Source organism: Podarcis cretensis, assembly GCF_951804945.1.
Source record: "Podarcis cretensis genome assembly, chromosome: 6".
NCBI lineage: Eukaryota > Metazoa > Chordata > Lepidosauria > Squamata > Lacertidae > Podarcis > Podarcis cretensis.
The window spans coordinates 43,911,411-43,927,687 of record NC_137175.1 but is presented as its reverse complement, the minus strand read 5'-3'; the positions used below and the strand labels follow the sequence as shown (position 1 = coordinate 43,927,687).

Sequence of the window (16,277 nt, the reverse complement as noted above, 5' to 3'; positions counted from 1 at the left end):
GGCATGCCTTTCTTCCCCAAGTACCTTTCTGAGAATGGGCTCTGTGCAAGGGCACCAGATATCCCTGCTTGATCTTGTGACACTGATTCCATTCCATTTTTAAATTTCAGGGTTCCTGGGGGAGGGAGATGCTATCACCAAAGCAATCCAGGATGCCCGGCAGCTTCTACACAGCCAAAGCAGAGCATTGGATGGATCTCCAAATCATCCCTATAGGAAGGTAAGTAAGTGGTATTTCTGAGACAGGTTTGGTCCTAAAGAGGGAGAGAGTCGGGATTTCCGTACTGTTTCAGGCACTGTACTTATGCATGTGTGTTTGCCTTGTACATTTATGAACATTTATTCTGTATATATAAAACCTTAGAATTCCTATAACACCCTGAAAATGCATTCTCTGTTAAAAGTCAGGTGTGAAAACCATATTTTTGAGGAAGTAGATAGGAATAAGTATAATGTGGAATCTGTGGAGGGATAGACCCATCACCTGTAAGGAATGTAACTGGTACCCAAGTTTTCAAAGTCAACTTTTGTAATAGCGAAGAATGAACTTGCCAAGGCTCAATTAGGAACGGACTCATTTATAATGAGCTAATTGGAACTTGGTTTGGACTTGAATTTAGGTATACATTTTTAAGCTTGAGGCATGCTGAGCTTGTGCTTCTAGCGAGATCATCAGAAATATGAGAAGGCTTGTGAGCTTCTTAGTTGAGCTTCTACCCCAATAGACAATGTAGTGAGGATTCCATAATTAGCTCCACTGTCCCTTCTTTTTGTCCCAAAATATACTCTGCAAAGGCAACAAGAAGGGCTGATGCTGCAGTCTAGATCAGGCATCCCCAACCTTTGGCCCTCCAGATATTTTGGACTACAATTCCCGTTATCCCTGACCGCTGGTTAGCTAGGGATCAAGGGAGTTGTAGGCCAAAACATCTGGAGGACCACAGGTTGGGGGTGCCTGGTTTAGATGCAGCAACAGCATCCCAGGTACCAGGTTCCCTGGGAACTGCAGTCTCCCAGCTCTTCAGCTTTCTTATTAAGACACTAGAATCTTTGGGGAATTATATTTTCCAGGACTTCCCATGCTGCTGTAGGACCTAAGCTGTAACAGTAGTAGCCCTTTTCATCACCTCCGACACTGCTAGATTGATTCAGTGGGTAAGGGAAGAGGTGTGGCAGTGGAGAGGCTGTTGCTGGAACCAAACAAATTATAATCTGATTCTGGACTTGGAGAGTCGGGGGTTGGGGGTTGACTCAGAAGTTCTGAACTGGGAAGCTTGTGCCCTGAACTCCCCAATTCTGAACTTCAGGAGCATGACTAAATAGAATTCTTGCTCTGTTGTCATAAAGTTACAAGAAGATCTTGCTCCCATGACTTTTGTCTTTAGAGTGATGCTTTTAGAAGTGATCTAGAATGATTGCTGGAGTTTCCAGTTTGGTTTCAATGGGGCTTCCCTCTAAATTGAGGGGATTCTGATATTTTCCGGCCCTGCCTGCTGAGTTCAAGCATGGTGGTGTGCCCTAAACAACCTTTCCAGGCCCCTTTGTCTTGCAGATAGTGCTGCATGCTGGTCTTGGGCTGGTCCTATGCAGCCCTGCATTTTGGGGCTCTTTATTTCTCAAAAGTCATTTACTTTTGACTAACAAGAAGTAAAAGCATACAGTCTTTATTTAGCCTTTATTTATTTATTGTTTAGGGAAGTTTTTAATATTTAATGCTGTATTGTTTTTAATACTCCCAGAGTGGCTGGGGAAACTCAGCCAGATGGGCGGGGTATAAATATATTATTATTATTATTATTATTATTATTATTATTATTATTAGCAAAAAGTACATGCCAGTAAATGCTTCAGTTGAAGTTTTCATTTGAGTCGCTCCTAACCTTGCTTGCCCTGGTAAAATTCAGTAAACCACCTTCCCATGTGCTTTCAGGACCACGTCAGCTTGGATTCTTCACCTGCAAAAGAACAGGTGGATGAGACTTCTTTGCAGAGACTGGATGAGTCCATGCTAACCTGTGATGGGGATGGTAATGATAGTTGATCATAAAAAAAAATATCTATGGTAGAATTGGGTGCCCCCCGTTTCTGCTCCTCATAGGTGCTTCTGCTGCAGATAACATCTTTCAGGTCTCCAAAGCCCAATAATTGGGGTGGGGGAAAGGCAAAGCGGAAAAATCCCATTTAGTTTGTATAATGAGATTCCTCCCCCATGGATTTCACAAGTTCTCAGCTTCTTTTCAGTTCCACACTCAGCTGATATACAGAAACCACATTGTGCTATCTATAGCTGGTGTAGGAGACCTTTGGCACTGCAGACATTGCTGAACTTCAACTCCCATCAGCCCAAGCGAGCATGGTCAATGGTCAGGGAGTTGTAGCTCTGCAACACCTGGAGGGCCAAAGGTTCTCCACACATGGCCTATAGGTAGCACAATGTGATTTCCACATGTCAGCTGTAAGTGAAACTGCAAAGAAGCTGAGAATTCGTGAAGTCCATGGTTTGGGGAGGGCAGGACTGCTGACTCTAACTGCAGAGGCAGACTTTACCCACCAATATCTCTCTACTCTATTAATCTGTCCAATCCTATTTTAAAGCCATCTAGGTTAGTAGCCATCGCTGCCTCTTGTGGAAGCGAGTTCCCTAGTTGAACCACGCACTGCATGAAGAAGTATTTTCTTTTCTAAACTGAGTCTGCTGCTTGCTCCTAAATGCCCTAATCCTTTGCCAGTTCTGTTTAGCTTGGCTTGGCTTTGCCGGTGTCTCTATAGTGGCTGTTCCTTGGTCTTTCCTTCACAGGCTCACGACATTTCCCCGAATCCAGGAACAACAACCACATAAAGCGTCCCATGAATGCCTTTATGGTGTGGGCTAAGGACGAGAGACGCAAGATCTTGCAGGCCTTCCCAGACATGCACAACTCAAGCATCAGTAAGATTCTAGGTAAGTCTGTGGGCGGGTGTCCTTATTCGTTCGGCTCCCCCCCTTCCCCTCCATGGCTTTTGGGATTCCTGTAAGGCACATTGTTAGCCCCATGCACCCTCAGGCAAGGAATTACTGCTAATCTCATGCAGGTTACCAGCAGGCTGTGCGCTATGATAAAAGCACAAAAGTAAATCCTCCTCATATTCACTCTCTCTCTTTCTCTCTCGGCTGTCTTGATTCTTTGGCTCTGACACCTGAGCAGATGTGAAAGCAGCATTTTCTATTTTTTAAGGTTTTATTTTGCATTAGAAAAAGAGAGAGCAAAAACCCACATGTGCAGAGGAAGCCCATTCTCAGGGAGCTATAGATACAGCTGTGGTTGTGGGCCTTTTATATCTTTTTTTGCATGCTAGTGACATAAACTGCTGGCTTTGCACGGACCTAGAGAAGCAGTTCTAGGCCTTCCTTGGCAGCTGTGAAGTCAGCAGGCGGCCAGCTTTTCCCAGTAGCCCTCAGGAGTGAGCCTGTACAGACTTAGTACTTCTTCCATTCACCAGCAAGCCTATTCTGTCTCTTGTTCTTTAGAGCTTTGCTGCTGGAAGAAGGAACAAAATAAGGCTTCGTTCCAGGAACAGGATTCTGAGCTGTGGGTTGGTGGGAGGCAGTCTGTGGACTGCCGCCAACCCAAGGAACTGGTGCTTGAAAACCTGAAACTTAGAAGAGAGGTTTCCAGTAGGCGATTTTCTCTCTCCACACCAACATACAGCTGACCGAAAGATGCCAGGCATGTGAAGTTATTCTGAAATTCACAGCCGGCAGAAATCCTGATCGGTTGGTACTGATGAGTGCTAATTAGGTGGCAATCTACAACATGCCTATATTCATTCTAATCTGCAGGATTACCTGTGGAACCCATGGTGATTGGGCAGAAAGGATGGCTTATCACAAACCAGCCTAAGTGATAAGAGCAGTGAAAGTATCTTGCCTTGGACCACAAGGAAGCGAAGGGGTTGTGAATTAAATGAAGCAGTGTAGGAGCTGCTCTGAAAGAGACATGGAAATGATGAGCAACCTGTGTTGACTTCTCTAGTGCTTTTATTGGAACCACAATTAATTATTGGCCATCTAGATTTATCTCTCTTTAAATTATAAATTATTGACCATCTAGATTTATCCCCCGTTATCACTGTTCCCCGTACAGTGCTACACTAGGCCTTGCCTACTCCTGGATGATCTCTGCCCTCAGCAACACTCATGAAAATATGGTTAAAACAAAGGCCTGTGTGTCAGGCCAATCCCATAGCTTGGAGGTCCACAAAGTGTGGCCTTTGGACCACCAGTGGTCCATGAGCTTCATTGAGATGGCCCATGGTTTGCCTGTGGATTTATGGTTGAAGATGGGAGATGGCACATCCATTGCAGTGAGTACAGTGGAACCTTGGTTCTCAAACTGCTTAGTTGCTGAACAAATCTGCTCCCGAACGCTGCAAACCCAGAAGTAAGTTTTCCAGTTTGGAACAGTCAAGTTGGTCAACCGATCAATTTTACGGTTTTCTACCAAAAGTTATAATAACTATTTTTGTGTCAACAGCAAATATCGTAATCTGTGAAGTATATCCAATGGCAAGACACACAACATGTGTACACCTGATAAAATGGATTATCTCGCTTTAAAATGACAATATAAAAGGCAACTCCCGGGTCTCTGTTTCTTACAAAGTATTGCCATGACAACCCACAACATTTGAGAAAGTAACCCCAGGTTTTTTGCAGTGGCCATAGCAAGCTGAGCCACTTTATGCATACTTTTCATTCCATAGAAAACCCCCGTGTATGGCAATTATCCCTGTTAGCAAGCTTAACAACCACAGGGGCTTGCTTATAAAGGGCCAAAATAATAAGTAGATCTACAGCTTTTGTACCTCCACAACTTTCCCATCCTGTTTTACAAGCAGTCCAGGTAAACAATTCTAAGGAATTCTAAGGCCTGGCTGGGGAAAACCTGAGGGTGAAGGAACACTTTTGCTCCAGTCACTGTGACTTGCTCCAACCCCTGCCTGGTCCTTCACAACTTTTCTTAGACCTGGCAGCTGTACGCTGTTGTTCTGCTACATCAGTGTAGATACGTACGTAGATATACGTACATGGTGCTTTAAAGTTTAACTTAAGGGGGGGAAAGACGGTGAGCTTCTTGGGACAGGGGCCTGTCAAAAACGTCAGTAAAGAAAGGGGAATGATGACATGAGAACTCTTCTTAGTTGTAGGGAGCTCTGCTGTATAATATTCCCTCCTGGTGGGTGGTTTCCACCCTAAACTATTGGGCAAAAATTGGCATATGTTCTGCCGCTAGATTAGAATGAGATTACCTTGTAATCTCTTCTTCGTCAGAGCTAGTAAGCAGGGAATCCAGTTGTAAGAACACATACCTCTGAAAACTCAGGTTGTGAGAATAAAGTACCACGAGCTTGCTATATAAGGTATATTTTGAAGACTGTTCCAATAAGCAAATCATATGATCACTCATCACCTGAATCTTAACCCAAAATTTAAGTAGAAGATTGTGAACTCTTGGATAATAGCATACACTCAGTGCAATCCATGTCTACTCAGAAGTAAATTTCTGTTGAACTCAATGAGGCTTACTGCCAGGTAAGTGAGCATAGGATTTGAGCCTTAAAAACACAGGGCAGTATTCAATTGCTACATCCACTTGCACAATAGGACTCTCCCACTGTCTGCCATTCACATCCCACACTCTTCCCAAATCTGTTCCAGAAGGTTGCGGGGAGCCCCTAGAAGAGATTTAGAGAGTGCATGACAGGGAAAAGAGGGAGGAAATGTTCCACTGTGGAAGGAGAAGTCCTTGTGCAGATGGAACACGAGTCTTAGAGCTAGGCTGGATTCTACCCTTGCTTTGTGTGACATCCAGCTCCTTGTCTGGTCTTTTTGTACACCACAGGTAGAAGTTAACAGCACAATACCTAATATAGATGTCATGTTTTGTTAATGCTAAACAAAAATAACCCTCACTAGCGGCAGTGCTGTCTCACTCAAGCATGTGTTTCCCATGATGTGGCCTAGTGTTGAGCTGTCGCATAGCCTGGGTGGTTATTTAAAGAGGTTGGTGTGGTTTCTGAAGGAGGTCTCAGTTCAGTGGTGCTGGGAGTGAACATGTTATGCTTCAGCATTGGAGGTTTGTGGGTTACTCTCCGCATGTTTAATCTGGGCTTGTGCATTGTTGCTAAAATAAAAGTAAGGGCTCTTTATTTAAAGGAGTGCTCTTAACCCACGTTGACCTTCAGCATCAAGGGGCCTTGTGGTAGACTGCCTTTTTCACCCCACAACCTACAAATAGCCACTGTGATGGATTTGTGTTACTTAAACATTACTTATTTGAGAGAGCATATCTCGAAAGTTTTCATGAGCTAGCTGCGGGAATTTGCATCAGAATCTTTCTGGCATAGTTTGAAAGTGTGCAAATTTGTATCATGCCCACATGAACTGCAGCAGCTCAATACTTCACAGATATTAATGAATGTCACACTGGTTGGAGCTGCATCAGAAGGAGACGGTAGAATCGACTAGATCTCTTCTGAATGCAGATGAGGATGTTCCCATTTTTTAACGCTCTCCATTTTAATTTTTATTACCTACAAGTAGAAATTGGGAAGAGGGAGCTGCTTCATGGTGTGCCAGTTTCTGCTGCAAAGAGGTTTTGTGGGTTTTTGTACTTAGGTAAATATTCATAAATGGCACCCCTGCCTGCAGTCAGAAATGATAATGGTCCATTCTGCCACCTCATTCAGCTGTATTTGCAAATCTGGCCTCAGGACTCATCATTGTTTTGATTTTGAGTTTCTTTAATAGTTAAGGGGTAGTTCAACCCACCCTGCTTTGCTGTAGTTTCCCTCTCCAAAAAGCCTTGACCAAGTGAATTTTGTCCAGGCTGAGTTTCTGCTGAACGCTTGCTGTGTTTGTTGTTTTTAGTCCTGTCTGCCAAAGTAATCTTGGGCTGATTTTCTTCCTCTGCTTCTTCCTCTGCTTGGACGAAACCTTCCATATCTCTCCAGCCTGCATTCTTCACACACTTTCTGGTAGGAATGACAGTAAAGGTCACCCAGCCCAGGGAATTCGAGTTACAGCGGGGCAGCCTATTTTAGCTGTTGCACCTGCTCACCATACCTTGTGCTTGGAAGAATTCAAAAAGAGCAGCATAGGAAGGTGACAGGAAAGGTCAGCAGGAGGGAGGGGTTCTCATTAGCAATAGGTGGGCTGCCTGTTCACTGTGGCTTGTGGCCTTTTATATGGAAAGGCTGGATTATCACAGTGGGCTCTAGGTGGAGCAAGCCCTCGTCTTGGTCTGGAAACTCCAGCTGGTGCAAAATGCTACCGCTATCCTATTTGTGGGGACAGACTATCGTCAGCACATAACACCATGGTTTAAACAGTTTGCGCTGGCTGCTCATATGTTACCAGTCCAAGTTAAAGGTTCTTGTATTAATTTGCAAAGCCCTTAACAACTGTTAGTGGTCCTCAGTGACTCAGATGCACGACTTGTATCCCCCACAAGCTGTACATTTGGTATTGTGGGCCTGATTCTGAGGCACTGCCTCCCAGCTGGTATCAGGCAGATCACCTCCCTGTTAGAACTTTGGGCATTTGAAAATACCTTTCTGTTCCAGAAGCATTTTAAGGAAGTTCTCTGTTCTGATGTTTAATTTTCATTGATATTATTCACCATATGCTTTTTGTAATTTTTTTATGCACACCATTTAGAAACTTCAGTGATTAAGTGGCATATAGCTGAAAGAAATAAAATTAATTAAATTCTCACTTGTCTGTTTTGGTATTTGGGCCTTGCAGTCTGGCTCTTTTTACCACCTCTCAAGTAATCCAGTGTTTGAAATGTGCAGTGCATCTCTCTGAAATAATAACATATGTAAACAACCTTTATGAGTCAGTGTTTGCTGCTTGACAATAGCTGAGAGCTTCAAATGAAAACTTTTCAGCTATATGTGCTCATTACCGCCTCTCCTGGTATGCCCCACAGAGAAACTTACGGTCTTCAAATAAAAACATCTTGAAGGTTCCAGGCCACAGAGAAGTTAGGCTGGCCTAAACTAGAGCCAGGGCTTTTTCGGCTGTGGCTCCGACCTGGTGGAACACTCTGTCACAAGAGACCAGGGCCCTGTGGGACTTGACATCTTTCCACAGGGCCTGCAAGACAGAGCTGTTCCGCCAGGCCTTTGGCCAGGGCACAGCCTGACTCCCTCCCTCGGCAATCTTCACGGAGCTCTGGCCCAATGGTGGCCAGTGGCTTGAATTTAATTAATTTTATAATTAATGATTTTAGAGTGTTGTTTGTGCTGTACTTTTGTACTGTTTTATTGTTGTTAGCCGCCCTGAGCCCGGCTTCGGCTGGGGAGGGCGGGATATAAATAAAATTTTTTATTATTATTATTATTATTATTATTATTATTATTATTATTATTACAAGGTGAAGAAGTCTTTATTAAGCACTGTGTCTCCTGGATTTTGGTGGTTTGATTTTTGGTGTTCATCCTTTTCCAGTGGTTATCTTGTGCTTGGATAATTTTTTTGTGGATGAGCACGTTCATTATATTTCTTTCGTGTTAATGGATTTCATAGTATATTGTATTTTGTACATTGTCCCTGCGAATAACTTTGTTTCCTTCTGGTAGTGTGAAGTGATATTAACCATGACGTTAGGGTTAGTGTTCACTGAGGACATAAAATACATACCTATTTAAAAATGTGCAAACTGAACACATGGAGGAATCTATGGTCCTTGCTCCTAGCTTAAGTGGATTGAAAATATTTGATGGACACCTGCTTCTGCTCTTCTTCATTTAAAAGGCACATGTGGCATTATGCAAGGGGATGCAGAGATGTAGGGTTTGTTTTGTTTTTGAAATGGGTGCTCCATCTGGCATATCCATTGCCTTGATCAAGTCTTGCACAATTTGTGGATGAGCACTATTCCCTGTATAGGGAAATTTTTAATGTTTGATGTTTTATTCTACTTTTATATTTGTTGGAAGCCTCCCAGAGAGGTTGGGGCAACCCAGTCAGATGGGCAGGGTACAACTACTTCAACTACTACTACTACTACTACTACTAATATGTGATCTACCTGATGCAGCCTGTTTGTTGTAATTTATGGCCTGCTGAACAACCCATTTTTGTTGGGTTCAGACTTCAGACTTGGAAGAGTAATTGCTTGCCTATATTTCTCATCTCCAACTTCTCAGATCCATTTATTTTTGTGTCGTCCCTCCCCTTCTCCTTTTGTTTTAAGGACATCCCCTCCTGCTTACATTAAAAAGCAGTATTTTGACAGCACAGAACAGGCTAGCTATACGTGGCTGGAAACAAGAACAAAGTAAACTGGTTAAACCTCTCCCTCTGCCTCTTGTTTCCACTTTGCAGGCTCACGATGGAAATCAATGTCGAATCAGGAGAAGCAGCCCTACTATGAGGAGCAGGCTCGGCTCAGCCGCCAGCACCTGGAGAAGTATCCCAATTACAAGTACAAGCCCCGCCCCAAGCGCACCTGCATCGTGGAAGGGAAGCGGCTCCGTGTCGGCGAATACAAGGCATTGATGAGGAATCGGCGCCAGGACGCCAGGCAGGGCTACCTGATTGCGTGAGGCTCCCTGCCCCTTCTCCCCTCTGTTTGCTCCCGAGCCCAGCCAGGAGCTTCCTGTTGCTCAAATCTGACTTAGGGAGTGGCTGATTTGGGGAGCAAAAGACAGCCCAGCACGTCCTCTGCAAAATGCCCTTTGCACGAGCAAAATGTGGGACCATAAACCTCTGACTGTGGCCAGCAAAGGCTTCCTTGGTAGTCGCCACAGAGAGGCATGCACATTCTTAAAAATTATGCCTCGGTGGCAAGGACACAGCTGATTTATACTGACCCAGACAAACACTAAACCGGGGGTCTTAACTTTAAGCCTATGGATAGCCTCGCTGACTTTGAAGGGATCACACATGTGATTAAATACTTTGCTGGATCACATCACATCAGCATAGCTGGCACTTCACAGAAGACAGGCAGCCCCGAAAGCCCTTCCCAGGATCTGGAAGCTGATATCCAGCAAGGGTCGTGGCAGACAGCTCCTCTGTTTCACTTGCATTTCCTAGAGGGCAGCATTGCCCAAACACACTGCAACCTAGGTGGAATCTAGACACATTGAGAAATGCTGTGAAAATGCTTTTTTAAAAAAAAAGTTCTGAAAAATATGTTGAATTTGCCCTAAGCTCACTATCACCATCTAGTGTCATATTTGTATAATGCACTTCAAACGTTATATTTGCAGCTGTACAGCTGAGTCCCTAGTCCCTTGTGGAGAGGTGGGGTATATGTTAGTGGCGGAGCAGCAGAGAGGAGGCTATGGTTCTCATGCTGTAATGTCTTTTCTAGACCTCAGGGCAGCCAGATGCCTCCTTCCTCTTCGGATCTCATGTACCAGCGGTCAGTTGGGATGCAGCTGGCTTCACCCCTGATGGACCACTACTTGCCCCGTGGCATGGAAGCAAACATGCCGGTCATCATCAACACCCGTAGCCTGAAGCCAGAGGAAGGGGACGGGGCTGAGGACAGTCATTCAGTGCCTGATGGCGAGATGTACCACTACAGCGAAGAAGAGGATTCGGAGGGCGAGGAGAAGAGCGATGGCGAGCTGGTGGTTCTCACAGACTAAGCCAGTGGTGTGAAGGGGGAGGGAGGTGTGTGGAAACAGGGGACTTCCCCAGCCTTTGTCCTCTTTCCAGCATCAAAATAATTAGCTGACTTTGGAAGAAGGCGGGAGAGGGCCAAGGAAGAGAGAAAATACCCCCAGGTTCTTCCGCTGTGTGGCTGCAGATTCCCGGGATGCAGCCAGACCTGTGGGTAGTTGTACCAAGTTGTACCCATGGGCTGTAGCTCAGCGGCATAGGGGGACACATTCTGCGTGCAGGAGGTCAATCCCTGGCACTTCCAATGAAAAGGTTCTTATTCTGAAGAGCCATTGCCAGTCAAAGTAGACAATACTGGGCTTGATGGACCAATGGTCTGACTCAGTGTTTTCCTAGATGTTTTATATAAAAGACAGACATGGAGCAGAAGAAAGAAAGGATCTGGCCTGTGTGTCATTGGTGTCCATAGTGTTGGTAGGGATTCTTGATCATTCATCATCTTCTCTCTTGAAAGGAAGGAATTTTGGCTCAGGCTTGCTGAATGTGCATGAGGGTCAGGCTCAAAGAGAGGTGCCATTCAAGGAGAGCCTTGGAATGCAGATGACATTGCGACTGCTGAGGGACATCGCTCCTGCCCTCTGGGTGGAGGCACAGGGCTCTCTCCTCAAGCTGCTGTGAGTTTATATAAGAGGGAACAAAATCCATTATGGACTGGCAAGGGAGTGCATACAACCGGGAATATAACCTGAAGCCAATCCAGGAATGTAAGATCTCCTGAATCCAACTGAGCAATATAACACCAATCTTTTTGCTCTTCGGAGCAAATGCAAGACTGGGGAGAAGTTTACTCCTAGTCACAACTGCATGTGTCTTCCATGCAGCATTCAGTTGTGCTGTGGCTTACCAGCAAATCTCTCCTTGTGTCCATTGCTTGCTTGATCTCCTTTCCTTGAAAGCTGGTGTGTGCAGCTGGTTGGACAGAGGCCTCACCTGCTGGCGTTCTGCACCAGCTTTTAGTAGCCACACAGTCACCACCAGTTTATCTGACCTCTCTGGGGCCTTTCAGTTTTGCTCAAACTGGGTGGAACGCTTGTTCCCTGTATGTTCCGGATGCCTGCCAGTTCTGCATCTCCCTCCCCACCCCAACTCCACTTTTGTCCTGTGTTTGTTTCTTTCTGCTCCCACCGGCCCTGCCAGTAAATTCCCATAGAGCCATTTTTAGCTCTGGACTTGAATGAATAACAACAGACATCTCGGAGGGGCCCTCTTCTACCCTTGGCAGCCCTGGCCCAGTTTGTAAAATAAGCCACTGCCCGTTTCCCTCCTGTGCTTGTGTGCTTGCCAGTTCTCAGTGTATGCAGCAGCAGGAGACACCCAGCAGCAGCAGCAGCAGCAGGGTTCAAAACTAACTAGATCCTTAGTGGAGATCAGGATCCCTTGGTCATATCTGTGAGAAGAGGAGAATCCCAACTCAGGCAGAGATTCTTGCGGAGTTAATTCTAGTTATGCCACCCTGGTTATGTGTCACTATAGCATCAGATACCATTGAGTTTAATGGAGCTTCCTCCCAGGTAAGCGGGTCTAAGATGGCATAGGTAACAGCAGCTGCTTGCTTCGGATGTGGTGACAGATTCTCAGGCCCCCTCTTGGGAACTGAACCCTGGTTCCCCATCACCTGTGGTTGTTACAGTACACAGAGACAGTACCACTGAACATTGATAGGGAGGCATTAGGATGTGCCTCCACTGCCATGGTCTGTGATGGCACCATGTCGGCCCCGCGGAATCAGGGTTCAGTTCCGGCAAGGAAGCCAGAGAAATGGTTAGCACAGCCAAAGAAGGCAGCAGGTGCTTGAGTTCCCCTCTTGTAACCCAGGGAGATTGTGAGGAAAAATTGCAATACGGGACTCATTCAAGGCCCAGTAATTTGAATGAGTACATTTTAAAACCTTTAATGAATTGGTAACTCTAAATAACTGTGGGCCAATCGCACACACCCTGTCAGGTGTGTTTAGATGTATTTAGATGTCCACCCTGTCAACTTTCTCTACCTGCTGTGGTCACAACATAAGCTCTTCCTTGCTTGTTACAGTGGTACCTCTGGTTTCAAATGGGATCCATTCCGGAGGCCCGTTCGCAACATGAATAGAACGCAACCTGCAGCGGCACATCTGCGCACTCACAGGTTGCAATTTGCTGCTTCTGCGCATGCCTGTGATGTCATTTTGTGCATCTGCGCATTTACCAGAGGCGAAACCCGGAAGTAACCCTTTCCGGTACTTCCGGGTCACCGTGGGACGCAACCTGAAAAAACGTATCATGAAACAAACGTAACATGAGGTATGACTATATACACAAGTCCTCCTTGGCCCAGTGCTGAAGGGGCTTCTCCTGCATCCTTCTGGCCCAGTTCTACTCCCATTTATTCTTTTGTGGAATTGGTCAAAGCAGCTGCAGTAGTTCTGGTACTGATTCACATTGTCCTTGGCCAATGAGTGGAGAATGCTGAATTTCACCACTTGAAAAGAAGGAAAGAGAAGCAGGGGCATTGAGAGGGAATGTAGAGGGTCGTGGTCTTAAAATATATAGATGTATAGTGTGTGTGTGTTTGCATACACCCCTTTCCCCCATCTCACCACACCTGATGACCTTCTTAAACTTCTCAGTCTTCTCTGACAATGATCTAGCAGAAGCCAATGGAGAATATAAAAGTAGAGATGCTCCAAAACATGGGAGGCGTTTGCTCTCTACTGGCCAAAGATGGAATGGCATAGAGAAAGCAAAAATAGTAGAAAGACACCGTTACTCTGCCTCATCTCAATTGTGAAAATGGATAGTCTCTGGCTTTTGACAGGATGGCCGTCCCAAGTGGGAATCCTCCTCCCTCGTATCTTGGAACAGTGCATGTATACCACATCTTTTTATTCCAGATGTGGAGATGAACAATGAGAGAAAGGAGGATTGAGTTGGAGGTAAAAGCAATTCAGCTCCACTTCTATTTTTAAGAAAAACTCCATGTCATCTGAAAAGTCCTTCCTTCTTTGGGCAAAAGTAATTTACAGTGGTACCTCAGGTTACAAACACCACAGGTTACAGACTCCGCTAACCCGGAAGCAATACCTCGGGTTAAGAACTTTACCTTAGGATGAGAACAGAAATTGTGCACCGGCGGCAGCGGGAGACCCCATTAGCTAAAGTGGTACCTCAAGTTAAGAACGGTTTCCGGTTAAGAATGGACCTCCGAAAGGAATCAAGTTTGTAACCAGAAGTACCACTGTATTGAAACATCAACCTTTTTTATCCACATGACCCAACCTAAGGGACCAAGATTTCCTTGCTTTCTTTGCATCACAAGCAAAATTGCACTTGCAAGAAGAGTGGCAAGGTGTTCCCCCATTTTTTTTTAAAAGGTGAAACCTCTAATTAATGCCCTTGCACCTGGACCCTCGTTCACAAAGGTTTATTCCTCTCTGACTGTGTTAAGTCTTTGAGCTATCACACCAGACACTGTTCTCTTTGCCACAACAGACGAATGCAGGAATTCCCTCTGGAACCTCCCCTTGTCTATCCGTGTGACCTGTGCTGGCTGCTTTGGCTCCCCTGACTGGCTTTACCTGCACCTCCCTGGTTATTTATTCCTCCCCAACTCTCATTTATGTTAAAGACAGCTTCATGAGAGCAAAGAAAGGCACATGACAGGCTCAGTGGAGAGGAAGTGAGACAATTAGCGGGGGAATGGGTAAGGCTTTGCCTCTTGCTGTTTTTTTTATAAACACATCCACCTGCCCACCCTGGTTTTCTCTAGCAACTGGCTGCTGTTTTTGTTTTGTTTTGTCCCCTCTCTCCCCCCCCCACAAAGATATCTGTACATATAGATAGAGCTTTATTTTGTTAATAAGACTAGTAACTTAACCTGTATATTTCAATATACTTGTTTATAATGGGTTTTCTTTTCCGTGGTACAATAAAGAGGATGTTTTTGAGCAGAGGATTGTGCAGAGATCTAGTTTTGTGGAGCTGACGCAACAGCCCCCATTCCTTTTTACTTTCTGCCTGCAGGTGAAGATTGAGAATACTTCCTGGTTACGCTCTTAAATACAGCAGGTACACTGGACAAGACAAACCTGCTCTGGGTTAATATGCAGATGTTGGCACTGACCAGGAAACTGCAGGTGTGAGCTATGCAGCCCAGTCCTGTAAGGACCCCTGCAAAACTTGCTTACAAGAGGAAAAAGCCAATTGAATCAGCAGTTGTCTTTGAAGTGTATTCAACGCCCCCCCCCCAATACACCTGCTGTCCTTAGCTTCAGTTGCTTTGTGAAGGTGTCTGCTTTTGATTCCTAGTTCTCGTGTAGCTGAAATGTCCCAAATGCTGGGATTGCCAATCCAGCCTTTAAATCACTACTTGATGTGGGGTGAGATTACCTACTTACCCATGCCATCATTTCTATTCAATTGGAAATAATTGAGCCTGGACTAACCATCCCGCTTCCTTTCCCCCCTTCTAGTTTGTAACCACCCCACCCCACTTTGGGCACCACTGTAAATTAAAAAGAATCAGCCTTCCACAGTAGTTTACCTGACCTATCATTGCCACTGCTGTGGTGTGCTACAGGAATGAAGTGGTGATGAGTTTAGTGTGGTGCAAACGCACCAATGGAGTGGCTCTGCTGGTATGTTTGAACCATGCCCCTCCTGGTGTGCCAGTGACAGGAGACAAGGGGGGTCAGGTAAGAAGGTGGCGCTCTGTCTATCACTTCTGCCCTATAAGTAGGGTTGATTTGAATCGCCACTTAAATTAATGATGGAAATTGGGAATCTTGAGACCCAGTTTGCCTTGGTCCCAGCTACAGCATTCCCAGCTCATATTTTATCTGCCCCATGTCACTGGAGAGGAGGTGCACATCTAGCAAAATGTTCCATCTTTTCTTTGCTTCATCAAAGGCCAGAAGCAGCTTTTCCTTTGCAACGGCCTCACCAGCCAAACATCACCACCCGCCAAGCAAGCCTTAAGGCTCAACAGCTCAAATGTATGTGGATTTCTTGGCCATGATTTGAATTCTAACCTGCCAGAGAAAGTTGGCTTTGTTCTCCTGACTTGTTAGTGCATAGTTCTTTATGAGAATGTCTGTCTACCATGGAGTGCAAATATGCTACGCAGCATTGATGTGATGGAATTATTTGCTGGCTGATCTGAAGGATAGTTTGCTGATGGAAATGACCTCGGGCAGGTGAACGATATTTTGAGCCTGTCGGAGGACAAAAGGGGTAGATAGAATTCATGCAGTCTGCCTTGGTGAGACATCCAGCCATGTTGGCCTGTCATTCAGAGATTGGGTTGGTGGCAGTTCCCTCCTCCCCTCTCGCCCAAAACCGGCCTATTAAGGGCAAGATGGGTCATTCTACTTTCTGAAAATGCAAACAGCATGGAGTGGCTGGCTACACAATTTGGTGCTCGCTGTGGTGCACACTCTCGTGTCTTGTTCTCTCCAGTGCCTAGCCCAGCTCAAGGAACCGCATAACACTTCTTGGAATTCATTAGTTGCCTTTCAAAATGATGCACACCCAGGGTCTTAATTATCTCTCTTTTTTCTTTTTCGCTGAAAAAATATCTTGCAGTTTTATATACACAGAGCTGAATGCATGGTCACTACTGA

General features: G+C 45.2%; 2 protein-coding genes across 7 annotated transcripts in view; one reads left to right on the top strand and one right to left on the bottom strand.

The window, feature by feature from the left end:
• Positions 1 to 14,608, top strand: part of SOX13 (SRY-box transcription factor 13) — a 61,345-nt gene extending 46,737 nt beyond the window's left edge. For 4 of the 5 annotated variants that reach the window (XM_079982367.1, XM_079982364.1, XM_079982366.1 and 1 more), the window contains exons 10-14: positions 111 to 220; positions 1,931 to 2,027; positions 2,798 to 2,941; positions 9,374 to 9,590; positions 10,368 to 14,608. In XM_079982367.1, the coding sequence (XP_079838493.1) occupies positions 111 to 220; positions 1,931 to 2,027; positions 2,798 to 2,941; positions 9,374 to 9,590; positions 10,368 to 10,647 (848 nt within the window). In that variant the 3' untranslated portion in view covers positions 10,648 to 14,608. The remainder of the gene's footprint in view (positions 1 to 110; positions 221 to 1,930; positions 2,028 to 2,797; positions 2,942 to 9,373; positions 9,591 to 10,367) is intronic. The other variant, XM_079982368.1, reaches the window with a different exon arrangement.
• Positions 14,537 to 16,277, bottom strand: part of ETNK2 (ethanolamine kinase 2) — a gene marked incomplete at its 5' end in the record, with an annotated part of 25,614 nt that continues 23,873 nt past the window's right edge. Inside the window, 2 exons of one of the 2 annotated variants that reach the window (XR_013840347.1) lie at positions 14,537 to 14,673; positions 15,687 to 15,869. Coding sequence is in view for 1 of the 2 variants with exons in the window: in XM_079982377.1 (XP_079838503.1) it covers positions 15,737 to 15,869 (133 nt within the window). Of the gene's footprint in view, positions 15,870 to 16,277 lie in introns of both variants that reach the window. The other variant, XM_079982377.1, reaches the window with a different exon arrangement.